This window comes from Ictalurus punctatus, chromosome 16 (genome assembly GCF_001660625.3).
Source record: "Ictalurus punctatus breed USDA103 chromosome 16, Coco_2.0, whole genome shotgun sequence".
NCBI lineage: Eukaryota > Metazoa > Chordata > Actinopteri > Siluriformes > Ictaluridae > Ictalurus > Ictalurus punctatus.
In genome coordinates this window covers 7,275,363-7,296,735 of record NC_030431.2, presented here as the reverse complement: position 1 = coordinate 7,296,735, position 21,373 = coordinate 7,275,363, and the positions used below count along the sequence as shown (strand labels likewise).

Sequence of the window (21,373 nt, the reverse complement as noted above, 5' to 3'; positions counted from 1 at the left end):
TCAAATGCTCAGTAACCCTGATCATTACTGTAGATCAGTGGTCACCAACCCTCTTCCTTGAGATCTACCTTCCTGCAGGTTTAATCTCCAAACAAAATCTAACACACCTGTTAGCTGATCAAGAACTTCTTAAGGCAATGATTAGATGATCAGGTGGGAACAATTACAATTAGAGCTAAAGTCTTCAGTAAGGTAGCTCTCCAGGAACAGAGTTGGTGACCACTGCTGTAGATGAATGAAATTAAAATTAAATTGATGAATGTTGCCATTTCAGTCATGTAATAATTGCATGATTAAAGCCATTATCAGTAGTAGACTTTTGCTGGCAAAGCATACAAGCTTGGTGGTTTCCTACTTGGCCCCCTCATCAGTGAACTCTAAAATGACATAAAAACAAACATTTCTCAGAATGAGCAAAGGTACTGTGTGGCTTCTCGTTCTCCATAAACCCTGTCCACACATGTTTTTCCCAGAGGACAAAGAGCAGTTCTTACCCATACCTTATAAATACAACAGGTATAGAAATATGAACACAGCAATAAATGAGCAATTCACACAAGTTTCAGGTTTATTAATTACGTAAAGCAAATGAGTGGACGTGTAGGAGATCTCAGTCCTAACCAGGCTGCGGCTCTGGAACAGGTAAGCATGGTTTTATGTGATCCACCTTAAACTGCAAATTAAAATATTGCACCAGGTTCAGGAACCATTATATGCATTTATAAAAAATGTAAACACTGTTGAAAAATAAATAAATAAAATTTGTTGTCATTTTGTCTAGTTTTGTGAGAGAATTGAAGATGTATATGCCCAGCTTCCTAATCAAAGCGACCATTACATGCTTCGCTGGCTCCGAGGTAAATGGCAAATGATTCACATTTGGAGGGTATTTTTGAGTTATATCATTTACAGGTCTGCTAATAATAGTGCACTTTTATTTATATATACACACACACACACATATATATATTATATATATATATATATATATATATATATATATATATATATATATATATATATATATATATATATATATATATATATAGAAAGAGAGAGAGAGAGAGAGATAGGGCTTTACATATACAATGTATATGCATCACATTACTGCTTAAGCATTCTGATAATCTAAATCCTTTTCATTTTCACAAAAAAAACATTTTTGAAAAAAAAATTTAAAAATGTATTTAAAATATATTGTATAACAATAACAAGGCCAAAATCAAATGGAAAAACATGTTTACATATAATTATAATTGAAATTCTGTGCCTAGCACTGAAAGTTGCACAGAAACACTCTAGAGACAGGCACGATGAATGTTTTGTGCATATAATTTTCTCACTCAATATTCCTAAATTTTTACAATTTATTCTATTCTCTAATTTAAATAAATTGACATATTTGTTGGCTCTGCTAACATTTTATGGAAGAGAGATTCTTCCTTTTTTACATTAATGATTTAGAAAATTTGCGTTGGTATGCAACAAATGTGCAATCATACATTTTTTTTTTTAAATTATCAAATTAGCAATCCGCAAGTATCCATCAGTCTAGATCAAATCAGTTCAAGCCATTTATCAAATTAGAAGAGTCAGGATTACAGGCAGATAACTCAGTCCATTGCAAAAAATTATATCATAGGTCGATTAACTTGTTTTGTTTTAGGGGAAATATGTGCAGTTAAAGCTACTTTCAGAATCACAAGGTTTTATTCACTTGTAAATGGAGTACAAGGAAAATTTCCTAGAGCAGGTATCAGCAATCTGTGCCTAATAAGCGGGCTTCTTCAGGTAGTCACGTTTACTACCCAGTTAATAGTTTGTTCATGTTTGTCCTAATGACTTGCAGTTTTAACACATGTGCCACAAGAGAAGTTCAAGGTGAAATGCTTGATGCTTCTGAAGCAAATATTTGTAGTTCCCTTCATCTGAATTTTTATATATTGCAGAAGTATTTGCTTTTCCTTTTGAACCATATTAATGATTAAGATGTGTCCTATTTACTATGAACTGCTTACAGCGAACACTTATTTGCACATTTAAAGATTTAAATTTAAATCTTGGAACCAGAATATAAATATACAATAAGATAAAGCTGATAGTATGAGCCATATAGTGATTGTACAATATGGTGCAAAAGCCTTAGACACTCTAAATTCCACCCTGAAACACATTAAATATGTTATTTTATTTATATATATATATATATATATATATATATATATATATATATATATACACACACACACACATACATACACACACACACTCACACACACACACACACACACACAGTATTTGTGATGTGCTTAGGAATTCTGATACTAATTTGTTGGTTGATGCTGTATTTTTGTTATTCCCATGTGAAGCAGTTGAGCTGTTTCTGAAATACTCAAACCAGCTCATCTGGCACTAACAACTATGCCAAAAAATCACTGGGTTTCCATTCTGATGATTAATGTAAACAATTAACTGAAGTTCTTGACCTGTATCAGCATGATTTCAAGCACTGTACTGCTACAAGTTTACAGTTTGTAGCCTATTCACCTAGTGTTTTCTTCTGTTTTTGTCTCTTGTAGCCAGAAGCTTCAATGTCCTGAAGGCTGAAGCAATGCTGAGAAAGGTGATTCTTATTATTCCTTATTAATCTAATCTAAATTAATTCAAGGCTTTATGGCCAATGGCATTGCTCTTTTGAGACAAAATGTCATGCAAAATGTTTTTACGGCTATGTGACAATTACAGTGCATCCGGAAAGTATTCACAGGGCTTCACTTTTTCCACATTTTGTTATGTTACAGCCTTATTCCAAAATGGATTAAATTCATTATTTTCCACAAAATTCTACAAACAATACCCCATAATAACAATGTGAAAGAAGTTTGTTTGAAATCTTTGCAAATTTATTAAAAATAAAAAACAAAAAAGCACATGTACATAAGTATTCACAGCCTTTGCTCAATACTTTGTTGAAGCACCTTTGGCACCAATTACAGTCTATTTTGGCACCAATTACAGCACATGTATTTTGGGGAAGTTTCTCCCATTCTTCTTTGCAAGACCTCTCAAACTCCATCATGTTGGATGGGGAACGTCGATGCACAGCCATTTTCAGATCTCTCCAAAGATGTTCAATTGGGTTCAATTCTGGGCTCTGGCTGGGCCACTCAAGGACTTTCAAAAAGTTGTCCTGTAGCCACTCCTTTGTTATCTTGGCTGTGTGCTTAGGGTCATTGTATTGTTGGAAGATGAACCTTCACCCGAGTCTGAGGTCCAGAGCGCTCTGGAGCAGGTTTTCATCAAGAATGTCTCTGTACATTGCTGCATCCATCTTTCCCTCAATCCTGACTAGTCTCCCAGTTCCTGCCGCTGAAAAACATCCCCACAGCATGATGCTGCCACCACCATGCTTCACTGCAGGGATGGTATTGGACAGGTGATGACTGGTGCCTGGTTTCCTCCAGACATGACGCTTGCCATTCAGGCCAAAGAGTTCAAGCTTTGTTCAATCTTTGGTCTGAGAGTCCTTCAGGTGCCTTTTGGCAAACTCCAGGCAGGCTGTCATGTGCCTTTTACTGAGGAGTGGCTTCCAGATGGAAGGCTGGCCACTCTACCATACAAGCCTGATTGGTGGAGTGTTGCAGAGATGGTTGTTCTTCTGGAAGGTCCTCCTCTCTCCACAGAGACATGCTGGAGCTCTGTCAGAGTGACCATAGGGTTTTTGGTCACCTCCCTAACTAAGGCCCTTCTCCCCCGATCGCTCAGTTTGGCCAGGCGGCCAGCTCTAGGAAGAGTCCTGGTGGTTCCAAACTTCTTCCATTTACGGATGATGGAGGCCACTGTTCTCATTGGGACCTTCAGTGCTGCAGAAATGTTTCTGTACCCTTCCCCAGATCTATGCCTCGATACAATCCTGTCTCAGAGGTCTACAGATAATTCCTTGGACTTCATGGCTTGGTTTGGTTTGTTAACTGTGGGACCTTATATATAGAATTATATATATTCATAATTCGACAACGCGGTAGTATAGAAAGTTTTAATGGCACAAATGTTGTGACAAGACACTTGTTTCCTCAATTAACTTTTCTCTGTGAAGAGTTAAACATTTTGAAAATTTCTGTACTTTTTTGTAGTTCCTTTCAAGTGTTAAATCTAGTAAACACTTTAAACAAGTTGAGAGCAAGCATGTTCATCAATGTGACTGATTTCCAGCATTTGGAATTTCGCAAGCGTTTGCAAGTAGATTCAATCCTAGAAGACTGGAAGCCACCAGAGGTAAAATTGTGATCAGCAAAATTCAAAAGAGCCAGCACAATTAATTAGTAATACTTTTGCCTTGTATAGTGTATTTTGTTTTACATCTTATGTGAGATGATATGTTCAGGTAATCGAGCACTACGTGTCTGGCGGGATGTGCGGCTATGATCGAGAGGGAAGTCCAGTCTGGTATGACATTATTGGCCCCCTTGATCCAAAAGGCCTCCTCATGTCTGCCACCAAGCAAGACTACATCAAGACCAAAATTAGAGACTGTGAGCTTCTTCGGAGAGAGTGCTTAAGGCAGTCTGAGAGGGTAGGATTTGTCTGCCCTGTTTTAACTACTTAACTCTCTTATTCTGTTTACTGCTTAGCAGTGTCTCAAGGTGTCTCTTTTAAATCTATTAAAGAAATCATACCTTTGCAAACCTTAGCTTTATATTAAATATATACATTCATACAGTATACATATAAATATACATTTTGTATGTTAATCTTGTGAGGATTTTTTTATCAGCTTGGGAAAACAGTGGAGTCCATTACTCTTATTTATGATTGTGAAGACCTTGGCCTTAAACATATCTGGAAGCCTGCAGTTGAAGCATACGGAGAAGTAAGAAACGACAAAAAGTCTGTGCAATTTTAAAACATTTAAATAAAGTTCAGCTCTTCTTATTGAAAATATTTGCATTTAATCTGCATTTATTTACACTTTTGCAGATTCTGACCATGTTTGAGGAAAACTATCCTGAGGGCCTTAAGAGGATTCTTCTTATTAAAGGTTATAAACAAAGTTATACTGTATATGTTATGAGCTCACTGAATGAGATGAGTGAGTGATTATGTAGTAAAGTATATTATTTTGGGTTATGATCCGATTGTACAACATGCACCACTGTATGTGACCCATTGATTCTTTGTTTCCTATTTCATGTAGCTCCTAAAATCTTTCCTATTGCCTACAACTTGATCAAGCCATTCCTGTGTGAAGAGACTCGGCAAAAGATTGTCATCATTGGCTGTAGGCCTGCTGCATTTGATATTCTCATTTTTAGAATGCAGGAGAAAACTGATGCAATCTCTGTTATATAGATATAGAAATAAAGCCAAATGTTCAAGAGAAATTCTCAATTTATCCTCCTACAGCCAACTGGAAAGAAGTACTGCAGAAATACATAGCATCAGATCAACTGCCCGTGGTCTATGGAGGCACATTGACGGATCCAAATGGGAACCCTTACTGTAAAACTATGGTGAGTATATCTACTGAAACATGTGTACTACAGATGGAATAGTATAAGAAATCCTCAGTCTCATGGTTTACAGTTTAAAATTTTATGCGTCCAGGAAGGATGGCATTAAATAGCATATAGCAAAAACAAGTAAGTTGATATACTTGAACAAAACCCCAAGGAAATTTAGCTTTTTAAAACATTTATTCAACAGAAATATCAATAGATGTGATATTCTTCTGTGGAAAATGTAAGTACACTCTTGGCCTCAGAAGCTAGTATTGTCCCCTTTAGCAGAAATAACTTCTTGTAGGCATTTTTGCATAATTGTCCACCAATTTTTGACCACTCTTCCATGCAATATTCTTTCAGTTGCAAGATGTTTGAGGGTTTTCTTGCATGTACTGCCCATTTCAAATCCCCCCACATCATTTAAATGGGATTCAAATACAGGCTTTGACAAAGACCGTTCCATAACCTTCCATTTCTTTTTTGAGCCATTCCTTGGTGGATTTGCTAGTGTGCTTAGGATCATTATCGTGTTGAAAGGTCCACTTTTGGTTCAACTTCCACTTTTGGACAGATGGCCTCACATTATCTTCAAGTACTCTTTGATATGATGCAGAATTCATAGTTGAATCAGTAAATGCAAGCTGTCTGGTCCCTGAGGCAGCAAAGCAACCACAAACCATAATATTTCTACCACTATGCATCACAGTTGGTATGAGGTGCTTCTCCTGAAAAGCCATCTTTGGTCTGTGGCAAACATGTCTGCTGTTACTGTGGCCAAACAACTCTATCTTTGATTCATCTGTCCAGAGCACATCAGCCCAAAGGGCCTGGTCTTTGCCTATATGCTCATTTGCAAACTGTAGTCTTGCAAAGGCTTTTTCCTGACATGCCTCTTATGCAGGTCAAATTTGTGAAATCTTTTTGTAGATTGTAGAAGCATGCACCAACAGTTGCAAAACTTACTAGCAGATCCTGTGATGGAATATTGGGGTTCTTGGAGACTTCTTTTTGAATCAGAGACAAATTCAGCCCAAGAGACGGTTTGCTCTTGGGCTGAATTTGCTCGGGCGACCAATCCTGGACAAATTGGCAGTCGTTTGAAATCTGAGCCGTATGTAGATTATTTTCCTTACAGTGGAATGATGTATTTAAAATAATTTGGAGATCTTTTTAAATCCCTTGCCACACTCATAGGCTCCCACAACATTTTTTCTGAAAGCCTTACAGAACTCTTCAGATCTTGGCATGATGACACCACACACCTTAATAACAAAAAGAACACCAGACACTAGACATGAGAGGGGTATAAATAAAACCAGTTCCACCTGCACTCCCTAAGCAGGTTCTAATCACTGACACCCAATCTTGAACACCTAATTCTAATTTTATAGGCAAATTGGTGTATAGCCTGTTATTTAATAAATAAAGTTATTCTAAAAGGATGGTCATGTCATGCATTGCCTTGGAAAAATATATTTAATGAAGAATAAAAAAATTTAGGAAGATTTGGAAGAAATTTTGGATGGTATATTGATATGTAATATTGGGCTGCTTTTTGATCTCTTTGTCATTGTTGTCTATTCTAGCCCCCAGTGCAGAAAACTCAACACAATCTTCTTCCTACCTAGTTGCATTTTTCTTCCAGATTAAGTATGGTGGTGTAGTGCCAAAGTCCTACTACATAAAATATTCTGTCGATGTGCAGTATGAAAAGTGCATCACCATCAGCCGTGGTTCTGACCACCAGCTGGAGTATGAAGTCCTTGTCCCTAACTGCTTATTAAGGTGAGTGATGGATCCATTCATATTCTTCTATATAGCCTTCTTGTTTTTTCAAGCATTATTCATTCTTTCATTCATTCATTCATTTATGCTAATTCTAGATGGCAGTTTGCTAGTGATGGTAGTGATATTGGTTTTGGCATCTACATGAAGACTAAAGCAGGAGTCAAACAGAAAATCACAGAAATGCAGGAAGTATTGCCAACTACACGTTATAATGCACATCTAGTGCCAGAGGATGGATCATACACATGTGAAGAACCAGGCATCTGTAAGTACAAACTGTCAATGTTAATGCTCTTTGCAGGGACTTGTAAGGCAGATGGTTTACATAATCTAAGGCTAATATTAATTGGATTTTAAAATGTGTTATATAACAAAAAAAATCTTCAGGACAGAGGACTTGTAACAATAAACTTTTAAAAAGAATGCAGTGACATTAATCAATAAATTAAATGGTTAGTATTAGCAGGTTTCTATGGGATTCGAGGAATAAAACACTTTGGGACGTGCTGTCCCAAAAAGGAAAATAATACATTTTGGGGTGTTACAATACTTCTGCTTTACATTACACTGCATCACACCACCTAATCATTGACCATTTTCCCACAGTAGCATGCATGCCCTCATTGTGTTTTATTTCTTACCCAACACATGTGTACGATGACACAACTCAAGTACGTGAATAATTTTAAAGTTAAAATTACACTATTTTATTACTCATCATGACATGTTTTTCCCCAGATGTTTCATGTGCTTTGGAATATTATTTTTAGAGCTATCTGTGGCTGAGTTATTTATTTATTTTTTATATCTCTGCAGATGTGCCACGATTTGATAACACTTACAGTATTCTTCAGTCAAAGAAGATAAGCTTCACGATGGATGTTGTTCTACCTGAAATACCCACTCAGAACTTAGAAGAAAAGGCATGACTTGAGAGTACTTCACGTAGCCAATATGAGACAAGGTCACTGTCTAGTAATGATTAATTTTTTTGAAGTTAAATCAAAAAATTTCTCTTTGTTTTTCACTTGATTTTTGTTTGTTGCTATATCACATTAATGGTGGGAAATGATCTGACATGATTTATCTTGGTTTCATTTGTTTTGTTTTTACATCACAAAAAAAAGTGTGTATTATATCCACAAAGTTTTATATCCACTGTACGAAAGTAGGCCTACACACTTAAGGTGCAGATAATACTTTGTTTTGGATGATTAGTAATGTTATCATGTGTATTAAAAGAAAGACAAGTTTACTTTTATTTTCAACTATAACTTTATTGACATTTGAGTAATAAATAATATGTTTTAGGCAAAAGAATTGTTGATATTCTTTAGGAAATTTGTTATGGATTAAATAAGTGGATCTCAAACTTTTTTAGCGTGAGGCCCCGTTGTGTAAGGTGCATACCTTTGTGGCCCTGTAGAGTTGTCAAATTTTCACAATTTCGTTTTTTCACACTAGGCTTTTCTGTATTAACGCTCAACTAAGACACTATGTCCTCTATCAAAAAACATATACATTAGTCTTAGGTTTATCAGCGTGTGGCTAATAGTACTGTACACTAGTATATCAACAGATTACTTTTATAGGTAAAATGAAATATATATATATATATATATATATATATATATATATATATATATTTTCTATGCGCCCCTCTGGCTCCATCTGCTGGCACCCAGTTTGAGAACCACTGGATTAAATGTTTTCATGATAGTTCTATTAATAAGAGTTGGCTGATACTTCTTAAAAGGAACCCCGACTATGAAGACTTGTAGGCCTTAACACGCAGTAATTGCCCTCTCCTTCTAAAATACGTTGTTAGAAACACATGAAATATGTTAATTACTTCAAAAATCCTTAATATTTAACATATTTTAACCTACGGAGACCACCATTACATGACATGTGCAGTGCACTCTAAGTTGATGACATAAAATGGTTGCACTTGAGCACTCAAAAGAATTAGCTACTAGCCCCTGCAGCAAGAAAAGAATGGCACGCTGTGCTGCTTTTGGCTGTAATTTTTAGTTCTTGTGTGCTGTGATACAGGGGATATCTGTTAATATAATCAGACCCGTAAGCATCTTGTTAGTGCGTTTTTCTGTATATTCTCATAACGTAAAACGCCTAGCCAAGGCATACCCAAAATAAAATTAAAGCTGTTCGTGAACCATTTGGAGTACATGCATGGTTTTGGCCTATTTTGAAAGGTGGACTAAATATTTTTACATAATTGGATTGTTTGGACCTTTGACAGTGTAACAAGACTGTTTTTGTCAGGATGTTATCGATCAGTGGATTACTGTCAAAACAGTTTTTATCAATCGAAGCACAAGAATCTTAGCTTTCCGATATGAGTACCTTCATATACACAGAAGCTGTGTAGATAGCATAGACTTGATCATAACATGGTGATAGTGCACTGGCCGTCAGAATTTTAACAGGATAAAGTATATGACAACAAGATGGCTGATAATCTTTAAAAAAAAAAAAAAAAAAAAAAAAAAAAAAAAAAAAAAAGTATAGATATTAGAATGCATTTCATCATAAAACGATAGATTAATCCAAATGCTTACCTTGAACAACAAACACTCTCGGTTGACATAGACGTGCAGTTGCCACACAGTCACCATGGATTTTGCCACACTCTCTCGCCTCCTCACCTCTCTGATCGTTTTCATTTTGATGTACATTTTGAGTAATGTCTTCTATATTAGCCTGATTGCTTATGTTACGCTCGGGTTCAAATCGAAGACATGAACACTTATTGCTGTGTTAAAGAGTAGAATGTGAATTTGTATTTAGTTGAATGAGGACATCCCGTTTTCCAGATCTAATTTACTTGGAACTGATTTGTTCGATAATGTTAGCTTGTTAAAACTGTTAAAAGAATGCTTGCTTGTCTCTTATTTTGTCGTTCTGCCACAAACGATGTGATTTAGTCATCATCAATGAAAGCTATTTGAAATGATTTGTTCATTTAGGGGCTGGGTTATTAGTTTACTCACAAAAATGCTAATCTTACCTGGCTGTAATTAAGTAATCCTGAAGACTTTGGTTAGATTTTTCAGGTGTGTTTGATTAGGGATGGAGCTAAACTCTGCAGGACACTGCAGCTGCCCTCCAGAACAGGTGTTGTGTCGAACGGAGGGGAAAAAAAACCCCAACATGCTGTGCTCATACCACTGAGGTACTATGGAAAGCCCTAAAGCTCAAAACTAATGTTTTTAAAGACTATTAGCTGTAGAATGTTGTATTTCAGAAGTAAAAGGCATATTTCATGACAGAACTGTTTGTTGTGTTTTTTTTATGTCTTTATTAGCACAAACACCTGCTGTTATTTCCTTAAATAAATAATGTAATATTTATGAGAGTTTTCATTTTGAAAATTGTAGACTTCTGGAAAAAAACCTGTGCCCACTCACATAACTGATTTTCTAGGCTAAATATGTGACCGTTCTCAAAAGGCACAATATCTGGACATATTGATCATATTTCCTCTTAGTACAGTTTAGTCTTTTTTGTTTTTTTTAAATGCAATTGTGTGATTTGGTCATAAGAGAGCTCCATTGCCCACTTTAGTTCAGCTGTTTAGAATAAACTAAATCTGATGGTTTTCTGTCCCAACAAGTAAACTTTTACTGCAATTTCACTACAAGGAAGTGCTAATTTTAGCGGCATCAAGCTATCCAGTACTTTACAACACAGCTTTGAAACATTGTAAAAACAACTTCAAAAGAGACTCTGCCTGTTTTGCAGTGTCATTGAAAACAGGAACAGATGGTATATTTAACAGATGGAAACATATTTTTTTAATTGCTTCAAATATTGTCTGACATTTTACTGCTGTAAAACATGATTACATATGAAAACTTCAGTTCCCTGAAGTATGATGATGATCTCATATCCTGTTCCCACCCATATTCACAGCTGCATCTGACAAAAATATGCATGCTTCAAGCCTAGTGTGATCGCGGCATATGACTGTGTCTGAAATCATGTACTACCCTACTACACAGTAGGTGAAAAGCAGTAAGCCAGAGGGGTCATATGTCTGAATTCACAGTAGGCGAGAAATACCCGGATACTGCTTCCGGCGAGATTTTGCAGTATGCAACCAATGGACACAAAAATCCCATAATGCAACAGGGCTGGTGTGGACGAGCTCAGAAAAAAACGCAGAAAACAGCACGTCAGTTCTTTTTAAGTATTAAACCTTGGTTAAATAGGACTTGTTTAACAATACCCAAATAAATTGTTAACGTGTTGAAGTTTTAAAAAACAAAACAATTGTCACAGCATTTGAAACCTTTTTGTGATCTCAATCATGCCTAAGCCGGCCAAGATAACACTAACGAATTTACCTCAGCCTGATAACACTGCCCACATTAAATTACTAACTCAGTTAACTTTCCTGTTATGCATTTTGCCATTAGTGCGGTTGCCTTAATCTGGTGTTCCCTTTAAGATTTTTGTTTAAGGGGATGTCAAAGGTCACATGACAATGCCAAAATGGTGGATGTAGTTTGTCCAGTATTTGCCTTTTTCACACTTCCGGGTTTTGTGTTTCCGGCACTCACCGTTAATTTACTTCCAGTGATAATAGCAAATTCTCAGCGTAAGTGGTGTTGTAGCATGCCTCAGTGTAGCAATTCTAAACAAAACAAAAAAAAAAAAGATTTTCCTTCAAACATAGATCAAAGAAAGAAGTGGGTTATCGCTATTAGAAGGGACGAAGGGCCTACGTTTATGATTCGGAGAGGTAGCACACGTCTGCAGTCAGCATTTCACCGCTGGGATTCTGTAGTGCCACTCACCTAGTCAGGAAGCATGAATCAGATCTGGCATAATTGCTGTTTTATGGTTAATTACCAGGGACCAATGTTTAAGCAGTGAATGTTTTTTCACTTGTTTATATTATTAGAGTGACATTGTGATCGAGTTTTACAATGGTAGTGTTTTAGTGGTATTTAACTTGATAGTTTCTTAAAATACATTTGTTTTGTTTTATTTATTGTTACTTGTTCTTTTAGCTGTACAGTAAGTTTCCTGAAAATCATTTGACAGGCACAATGAAATAGGTTGCAATTAAATGTCTTTTTAATAATAATTAATGAAAAAAAATATGACAAACCTCAATTATATTGTCCAGTTGTTATTTCACAAAATTACAACATGAAATTGTACATCTGCACTACATTTGTAAGATAAACTACAATGTATTCAATGTAAATATATACATAGGAATAATCTAGGTAATACAATATATCTATCTATATTACAAAAGATCTCATACAAAATCTAATTATACATTCACCTTGGTTTGTCTATATTTACATATGTTAATAGAAATTAATACAATATACTTAATACAATAATAAAAACAATACACAAAATGTTCATGTACTACACTATGAACAGAAACTTAATTCATACCATTGACAAATACACAACCATGTAAACATTACAGTAATACACATCTAGCTTGTCTTTCATGAACACTACAAAGGAATCATCTCGCCAAATCATCTGTATTGTGAGATCTGATTTTGTCTTAGTCAAAAAGTCACACCACAGTAGACCAGTCACTGCAAGCTGGTCTTGTACCTGCCAATAATACTTATGGGTCTCTTTGAGTAGGGCTGCACCATTAATTGAATATTGATCTCGATTACGATTTTGACTGCCCACGATTAAATGAACATGATCGACTGCGATATTGACGTTTAAAGTTCGTCCTTCGCTCATAGAAAACTCCGCTGCAGATCAAATCAAGCGCTTCCTAAACTTACAGCCAGTCACCAGAGAGTGGCGCATGGATGACCTCATTTTGTAGTGCAAAAACCCAGAAACGGCGTTAGCATTTTAACTCTCGATCTGCCAGCTTTGCTTCATGTTCCAGCGCTTTGTGCGTGGGGAAATCATGACATTAACATGTTGCTAAATGGCACTACAGAGGTTGTCGGGGACATTAAACGTCAGCGTGCCGAACGTGAAAAAACTTTGCAGATAAACTCAGGGCTCTACAGTGTGACCATTTCACTCGCATTTGTGACTGAAAAGTGCTTTGTGCGACTGTGAATAAATATTTAGTCGCACCGGTGCGAGTAACCTGTTTGAAGTTGTGTAATACAATCGGGATAAAAACTACAGGAAGTCCAAAATGCATGTACACCACGCAACAGTTACTTTCACACTGCTTTTTATGCTGTTTATTTACAATTAACCAACAGTATTTCTCATTGCTGTTATTTTAATTCAATTAACATTGAATTAAATGTTCAATGGGGGCGGGGGGCACTGGTAGGATAGTGGACTGCCATGAGGTACAGGACCAAACTGTGAGGGGACCAACTCTATTTTTGACATACACTCTTGTTCATTATTAGTCCATAAAGCTTTCATGATAGCATATACAATGTTTGTTTACTTACTGTTATTAGTGTTCTTTCCAGATGCAGAAAAGAAAAAAAAGACAATATACTTGCCTGTGTCCTTGGACGATGCCATCTCTGTGGCTCACTCGTGCAGGCCAGTGGTGGTGGGACAGACTGTAAACTAAGCTGCACATAGCGGGCCGTCTGATACATTATAGCTGTCAGATGGTTATACAACCCTTTACCAGCTACACATATAGGCAGAAACACAAACATCCTCTTCCGACTCAAATGTCATCTGTTTGAAAAGACAACAGTTTAGCTAGGGAATTGTAATTTTGTGCTGTCAGCTAAATAAAAAGTGTTGTTAAATGAAAGCTGCAAACTGCAGTAAAAGCAAGACACAGTGATACTCTACAACCGCAAAAGGAAAGAAAAAGGTCATAAATTCACGTTAAAATTAAAGGAATTCCTCTTTGATCGGTAACACCTAGCTCTAACTACCACCTCGCGATCAACAACATTTGAGATACAACTGACATACAAAATTGTTAGCATTCATACTACTGCAAATGTTAGCGCCAACTAGTTGTCAACTTACCTTGATAACTGTGTACAAATTCCTCAACGAAAAATTTATATCCATTGTTCAGCCTTGTTTCTTTAGTTGTAGAGTGCTTTAGTTGTAGAGAGAGAGAAGTAGTGAAGAATCTCTCCATGTTTACTCTGCATACAACACAGTAGCTCATTCCACGGCGGAAATAACGTTAGACCATGGTGACGTGGTTTCCGATTTGAGTGAAAAATGCTTATCGTATTCATACTACATACACATACTGATTAGTACGTACTGTCACCATATGTGATTCCGGACGCAGCCTATGTACTTATATGTCTATGGTTCCATACTGCAGAATCGAGGCGGAAGCAGAATGTCATCCGGCAATTCTAGCTTACTGTTTTGTGAGTACTGGGAATTAGGATATACTACTCCTTTGGCGTACTGCTTTTCGCCTACTGTACAGTAGGGTAGTAGGGATATTCGGACGCAGCCAATGTCGAAGGTAGTTACGTCATCGCACCGCTCGCCGTAGAGCGAAACAAACATGGCGACAGAGTGGACCGGACATGGCTGCTTGCTAACTTTAGTCGTAGTCCTTTGGAGCTCTGTGGGCGGTCAGACGGAGATAACGAGCGTTGGCTGGAGCCAGATACTGGGAATGAGACTGGAGAGGAGCAACAAACCAGCCACGATCACCGAGGACGGTGTCATTCAAGTAACAGAAGAGAGCAGTGTCCAGCTCAGGTTTTATGGGCTGCAGCTCAGTTCGGACTCCGCGTCCCAAATTCGGTTCATGGAGATCGGCGAAGAAGAGGATGACAAAGACTCCGTAAACAGTGTCGATTTTACCAAAGACATTAGCGTCGGAACTTATATGAACGTTAGCAGTCGAGGGACATCAGGTGTGGTGAGTGTAAACGTTAAGCCGCTTCGCAAAACTGAGCGCGAGCGGGAATACATCGTGTGCATCAGGAGTCCGGAAGATAAGTGGCACCTGCTGACGGAGAACGACGGTAGGATACGAGTTGTGGAGGAGAAAACTTCTCTGCTCCCTCTGTGGCTTCAGATCATCCTGGTGTCATGCCTGCTTGTCCTGTCCGGCATGTTCAGTGGACTTAATCTGGGGCTCATGGCATTAGATCCGATGGAACTTCGCATAGTGCAGAGTTGTGGTACTGATAAAGAAAAGAGGTATGCCCGCAAAATCGAGCCCATTCGTAGGAAAGGGAATTACTTGCTTTGCTCCTTATTGCTTGGTAATGTCCTTGTAAATACCACACTTACTATCTTGCTGGATGATCTTATTGGATCAGGCTTTGGCGCAGTAGTGGCATCCACTGTGGGCATCGTGATCTTTGGGGAGATCGTGCCACAGGCGCTTTGTTCTCGCCATGGTTTGGCGGTCGGTGCCAACACCATCCTGCTGACCAAATTTTTCATGCTCCTCACCTTCCCACTGTCGTTTCCCATCAGCAAGCTACTGGACTGCATTCTGGGCCAGGAAATTGGCACAGTGTACAACCGGGAGAAACTAGTGGAGATGCTCAAGGTGACGGAACCATACAATGACTTGGTCAAGGAGGAGCTCAACATGATTCAGGGTGCATTAGAGCTGAGGACCAAAACAGTGGAGGATGTCATGACGCCACTGAACAACTGCTTCATGATCAAATCTGATGCTGTGCTAGACTTCAACACCATGTCCGAGATCATGGAGAGCGGCTACACACGCATCCCCGTCTACGAAGATGAACGCTCCAACATCGTTGACATCTTGTATGTAAAGGACTTGGCCTTTGTTGATCCAGATGACTGCACAACACTTAAAACAGTCACCAAGTTTTACAACCACCCAGTCCACTTTGTCTTCCACGACACCAAGCTGGATGCCATGTTAGAGGAGTTCAAAAAAGGTGAGTCATTTCATTGTGAGATCTATAAATGATTAAGAATTGTTGACCAAATTCTTTAAATGTATTGGGTGTATTAAAACTGAATTGCTGAAGTCTAATCTGTTGAAACTGATTTTGAGTCCACACTTGCACTCCTTGGGACCTGATTCAATAACCACATGACTTCTATATTCGCTTACTCTGCAGTGTTTTTGCACAATCATATTAATTATTGAAACCACAGAAGTGTTTTATGCTAGCATAATAATCTGCTAGTAGTAAAGTAATTATGGGACTTTATTAAATTACTAAATTCTTGTTCCATTTCTCAGTGAAATACCTGACTTTGTAATTTGCAATCACTTGGACTACAACATCATGATTTAAGGATTTATGGTATTGTATTAAATATTTGTTCAAATGCACAGTTTGAAGAATATATGAAAAATGATATTAGTTTTGTGGTTTCATGTTTGCTTCTTACACTAAATTATATGAATTATTATGGTTCTGTAACATCACTCATCCCTAATCCTAAGACCTGTGCATTGACTCTAGTTTGATTGTGGATACAGATGTAAGTAAATCTGAACCGTGGCTTATGTACCGCAAATATAAGAATGTGTGCCAACATGGTCAAGTCAGTAACATGACTTGATGAAAAATGAAAAATGACTCCTTCCAGCACATCTGTTATGCCTGTCACATGCTTTTCTTTATGATCACCAGCATACTCTGCTGTGATGTGAATAGGGCTGCAACTAACGATTATTTTCATAATCGATTGTTTATTTATCGATTAATTAGATGGTCGGGGGGGACAAACTTTCAGTAACATTTTTTGTTTAAAAAAATTAATGCATAAATGTGTATTTATTTATTTATTTATTTAGTATTTATGCATTGCTTTTTATGGATGCACAAAAAGCCCTGAATTAAATTACAGTCCTAAATTAATAGTAAAAACTCCCTTTCACTGCACCTTATTGTTTTACTTTTGATCATAGTGTTTTAATTAGACATTACAGATCTTACTTGCGCTCCTACTGCAAGTGAGTAGCATCGCGGGCGGCCTCGTTACTAATGGATCACTTCCGTTATAATAAATGACTGAAGTTACACTGCAAGCACACAAATACACCATATAATGACAATAAACTTAATTTAAACTAAACCTTTTAAGAAACTTGCACCAGTTTCCCCAACCCCTTACACACAGTGGAGCATTTTGGATACAAACATAAGTTTGTGCTTGGGCATCACTGTCGTGTTTCCCTGCTACACAAACTCCACTTTATAAAGTTTTATCTACTCTGCTGTGTTTAATATAAAATGCTGTCCTGCCTTAGAGGACTTGGAGGTTGCACACGTTCTTCCTTAGTCAATTGACGATTACACCTCTGTCTGATGTCTGATGGTAACTGAGGTCATGTTGGGAATACAAGGTAATGTTGACATAAACAGTAAACTGAAGAAAGTCATTGTCTGTGGTGACTCTGGGTGTCTGCTAAAGCTAGTGGAATCACATTATGTGTTTGATGTCATGCGCCACTGACTAGGAAGTGGCTTATACTTGCGGGGGAAGGGGGGGGAGGGGGGGTTTGGGGGGGGGGGGGGTGTTGGTCAGTGATTTATTTCACTGTTGCAGCGTCGGGTGTAAAATTTTTAGCGGTGCAGAGTTTACAGAGCTTACAAACTGCAGTTTTGTCATCATTCAACACAGGAGACATCATCTTTACAAAATCGGATGTGTTTTCTCGCCCTCTTTTGATTGACAGGATATAATCGGCACTGATCATTGGAAGAATTTATGCATTATTTTTTATGGATGCACAAAAAGCACAGAATTCAACTACAGTCCTAAATTAATAATATATATTCTGGTGTGTGTCTGTGTGTTTTGGGTTCTTTACAGTCTAATATAATTGGACAAACAGTTGTGTAAAGTTTTAGTCTGAAGTTTATATTTGTAACACTCAGTTTGTAGATTTTATTTTAAAGAAACTAAAAAATGGTACTGAAAGTTTGCCCCCTCTCTGATTAATCGAAGGAAAAAAAAAAAAAAAAAGGCCAACTAATCGATTATGAAAATAATCGTTAGTTGTGGCCCTAATCTTGAGTCTAAAATGGTTTCACCCCCACTCTACCAGGCAAATCTCACCTGGCCATAGTGCAGAGGGTGAATAATGAGGGAGAAGGAGACCCCTTCTATGAGGTGCTTGGTTTGGTCACGCTGGAAGACGTTATTGAAGAGATCATCAAGTCAGAGATCCTGGATGAGTCTGATCTCTACAGTGAGTTGCCATGAATATATCCTTTTGCTTTATTATTGGCAATAGTATCCTTCGGGTTAGTTTAATGCTTGATTTCTTTCTTTCTTAGCTGACAACCGAAACAAAAAGAAAGTGGACCCAAATAAAAACAAGAGGGATTTTTCAGCCTTCAAATACGAAAGTGAATCTAAAGTGAAGATTTCTCCCCAGCTGCTCTTAGCTGCTCATCGGTTCATGGCTACTGGTGAGCTCATTGCAGCTTCTCTGTTGAACACAGACTTCCTCCAAATAATTTGTGTACAAACACTGTTTTATATCTAAATAATATTCATGGTATACATATTTTTTCTCAGAGGTGAGCCTCTTTAGTCCACTACAGATATCAGACAAGATTTTGCTGCGAATCCTGAAGCATCCTGACGTCATCCAGGATCTACGGTTCAATGAAAATGAAAAGCGCTCACAGCTTCACTACCTATATCAGCGTGGCAAGCCTGTCGACTATTTCATTCTCATCTTGCAGGTAAGCTTTAATTTATCACTTACAAATCGTGACACTTGCTTCTTATTAGCACATCATTGCCCATTTTATCAGGGAAACCTGCCATATAATTTACTTTGTAGGCATACAGTTACTGACTATACTCCATCTGTTGCTATGCACTATTTATCAACCTTGGATGGAATGAAACCAACAAAACTACAGCTAAATGGATATTATTTGGGTGATGAATCATTCTCAGCACAGAAGTAACATGGCTGTAGCATCTATCACGTGTGTTGTGCTGGTATGTGTGTATCAGGCACAGCAGTGTCGCTGAGGTTTGTGAACAACTCCGTAAACAGCACTGTTGGCTGAGCAGTCCACTAAACCAAAACTATCAAGCCTGCAGCAGTTCTCTTGTCACTTACCATTGATGTTGGGCTAGAAGATGATTAACACAGTGTGTGCATGTGGAAAAATGAGCTTTAGCTGCTAACTTCGCAAAGTTGATATTTCTATTAAAGTAGGCAGTAAGAGTGCACAGTTAAAAAAAAAAAAAAAAATCCTGGCAAAGCTGCTGTGTCTGAAACACAAAAATTCCATTTTTTTTTTTAGAATTACTGCCATGTTGAGAATACTATCTAAGCTCCATTGGCTAATAATAATAATATTTATTATTATTATTAGTAGTAGTAGTAGTAGTAGTAGTAGTAGTAGTAGTGGTGCTTGTTAATAATAATATCATCATAATCATTAATAATAATAATAATTTATATAGAGCCTTTCTCAAACTCACTCGCTTTACAGAGTCCAACAGTAAGCAAGTAACAAAGACAATAATAAGTATCACATACAAAGATCTTATATAACAAGACATAATGGAGATAGCACTTGGATGGAGGTAAACTGAAATGTCAGGAAACAGCTAGAGATAGTATATTGAAGGAGAGGAGCTGCTGATAGAGACTGATAAAACAAGACATAATGGAGATAGCACTTGGATGGAGGTAAACTGAAATGTCAGGAAACAGCTAGAGATAGTATATTGAAGGAGAGGAGCTGCTGATAGAGACTGATAAAACAGAAAAAGAGATTAGTTTTAAGTTTAATTTGAAGAAAAAACGAGGTGAAGCTTCTAGGTGGTTTTGTGGAAGGCAATGCTACACCACTGAAAGGACTTCCACCCATGGATTAAAGTCTAAAGGACCATAACAAGGTATGTATGGGTATAAATGGGTACCCCAAGACAGCTATTTGAAAAATAGTAACAGCACCAGCTATAGCAAATAGTGCAAACAATGGTTCTTTTAAATAAAGGATATTTAAAGAAAGGATATTAAGAAATGTTTGCATTATTTGTTATCGATGGCTTCCCCCTTACTATTTTTGCACAACTTAGTGAACCCTTCTTTCTTGACAGAGTAAATGGGGACATGAAATGTCACCGCAACTAGTAAGTCAACTTGGGGTATTTTTCTCGAATCAGAGTTCCTTCTCCATTTATGGAGTGACATCAAATCTGCATGGCTGTGCTGTTTGTTTTTTGTTTGTTTATTTTTTTTATTCTAAGCTCATAATGTTTTTGGTAGCACAGGCTGTAAGAAGCGTTTATCAGGTTAAGAAGGCTGTGTTTTTCTTTGTATCGGTTTCTGTTTCATGCCTTAGATAATGGAGAATAATCTTGTGTACCAAACCTTTTAACAGGTGAGAAGGACTGCTGTTGGCCTTGGAAGGCATTAAAAATTAAATCTGCTGGTAACACCCATGTTACCATGCACAAGTACACACTGTTTATTCAGTATCATTCAATGTTGATAAACAAAAACATAAACTAGACTTATAATTAATAATTACTTTATATATATATATATATATATATATATATGTAATATCTCACAAAAGTGAGTACACCCCTCACATTTTTGTAAATATTTGATTATATCTTTTAATGTGACAACACTGAAGAAATGACACTTTGCTACAATGTAAAGTAGTGAGTGTACAGCTTGTGTAACAGTGTAAATTTGCTGTCCCCTCAAAATAACTCAACACACAGCCATTAATGTTTAAACCGCTGGCAACAAAAGTGAGTTGGGCCCAAAGTGGCAATATTTTGTGTGGCCATTATTTTCCAGCACTCCCTTAATCCTCTTGGGCATAGAGGTCACCAGAGCTTCACAGGTTGCCACTGGAGTCCTCTTCCACTCCTCCATGACGATATCACGGAGCTGGTGGATGTTAGAGACCTTGTGCTCCTCCACCTTCCATTTGAGGATGCCCCACAAATGCTCAATAGGGTTTAGGTCTGGAGACATGCTTGGCCTGTCCATCACCTTCACCCCCAGCTTTTTTAGCAAGGTCATCATGCTGGAATACTGCCCTGTGGCCCAGTATCCGAAGGGAGGGGATCATGCTCTGCTTTAGTATGTTACAGTACATGTTGGCATTCATGGTTCCCTCAATGAACTGTAGCTCCCCAGTGCCGGCAGT

General features: G+C 37.5%; 2 protein-coding genes and 1 long non-coding RNA gene across 8 annotated transcripts in view; 2 read left to right on the top strand and 1 right to left on the bottom strand.

The window, feature by feature from the left end:
* The first annotated feature begins 484 nt into the window (after nucleotides 1-484).
* sec14l7 (SEC14-like lipid binding 7) lies at nucleotides 485-8,609 on the top strand. 2 transcript variants are annotated; one of them, XM_017489242.3, is made up of 12 exons: nucleotides 485-642; nucleotides 782-857; nucleotides 2,580-2,623; nucleotides 4,213-4,275; nucleotides 4,385-4,573; nucleotides 4,775-4,870; nucleotides 4,978-5,038; nucleotides 5,195-5,278; nucleotides 5,404-5,510; nucleotides 7,147-7,286; nucleotides 7,385-7,554; nucleotides 8,106-8,609. In XM_017489242.3, the coding sequence occupies exons 1-12, from the start codon at nucleotides 589-591 to the stop codon at nucleotides 8,216-8,218; spliced, it is 1,197 nt and encodes a 398-aa protein (XP_017344731.2). In that variant the 5' UTR covers nucleotides 485-588; the 3' UTR covers nucleotides 8,219-8,609. The 2 variants fall into 2 exon arrangements, with proteins under 2 accessions (XP_017344731.2, XP_047017057.2); XM_047161101.2 differs by lacking the exon at nucleotides 4,213-4,275.
* Nucleotides 8,610-9,592: 983 nt separating this feature from the next.
* Nucleotides 9,593-14,376, bottom strand: LOC108277004 (uncharacterized). Its single transcript, XR_001815043.3, has 2 exons — nucleotides 12,041-14,376; nucleotides 9,593-11,949 (listed from the first exon to the last, which is right to left on the bottom strand). It is a non-coding gene; the product is annotated as an uncharacterized LOC108277004 (long non-coding RNA).
* A 212-nt stretch (nucleotides 14,377-14,588) lies between these two features.
* The window catches only part of LOC108277002 (metal transporter CNNM4), a 30,904-nt gene continuing 24,119 nt past the window's right edge, over nucleotides 14,589-21,373 (top strand). For 4 of the 5 annotated variants that reach the window (XR_006983891.2, XM_017489240.3, XM_017489238.3 and 1 more), the window contains exons 1-4: nucleotides 14,589-16,147; nucleotides 18,277-18,420; nucleotides 18,509-18,643; nucleotides 18,753-18,922. Coding sequence is in view for 4 of the 5 variants with exons in the window: in XM_017489240.3 (XP_017344729.1) it covers nucleotides 14,779-16,147; nucleotides 18,277-18,420; nucleotides 18,509-18,643; nucleotides 18,753-18,922 (1,818 nt within the window). In the remaining variant the exon portion in view is untranslated. The remainder of the gene's footprint in view (nucleotides 16,148-18,276; nucleotides 18,421-18,508; nucleotides 18,644-18,752; nucleotides 18,923-21,373) is intronic. The other variant, XM_017489239.3, reaches the window with a different exon arrangement.

Bases quoted from the DNA above. Each gene is read 5' to 3' on its own strand.
- sec14l7 (XM_017489242.3), top strand. From the start codon at position 589: ATGAGTGGACGTGTAGGAGATCTCAGTCCTAACCAGGCTGCGGCTCTG. The intron at 858-2,579 runs GTAAATGGCAAA...TGTCTCTTGTAG, and splicing joins CATGCTTCGCTGGCTCCGAG to CCAGAAGCTTCAATGTCCTG. The intron at 7,287-7,384 runs GTGAGTGATGGA...TGCTAATTCTAG, and splicing joins GTCCCTAACTGCTTATTAAG to ATGGCAGTTTGCTAGTGATG.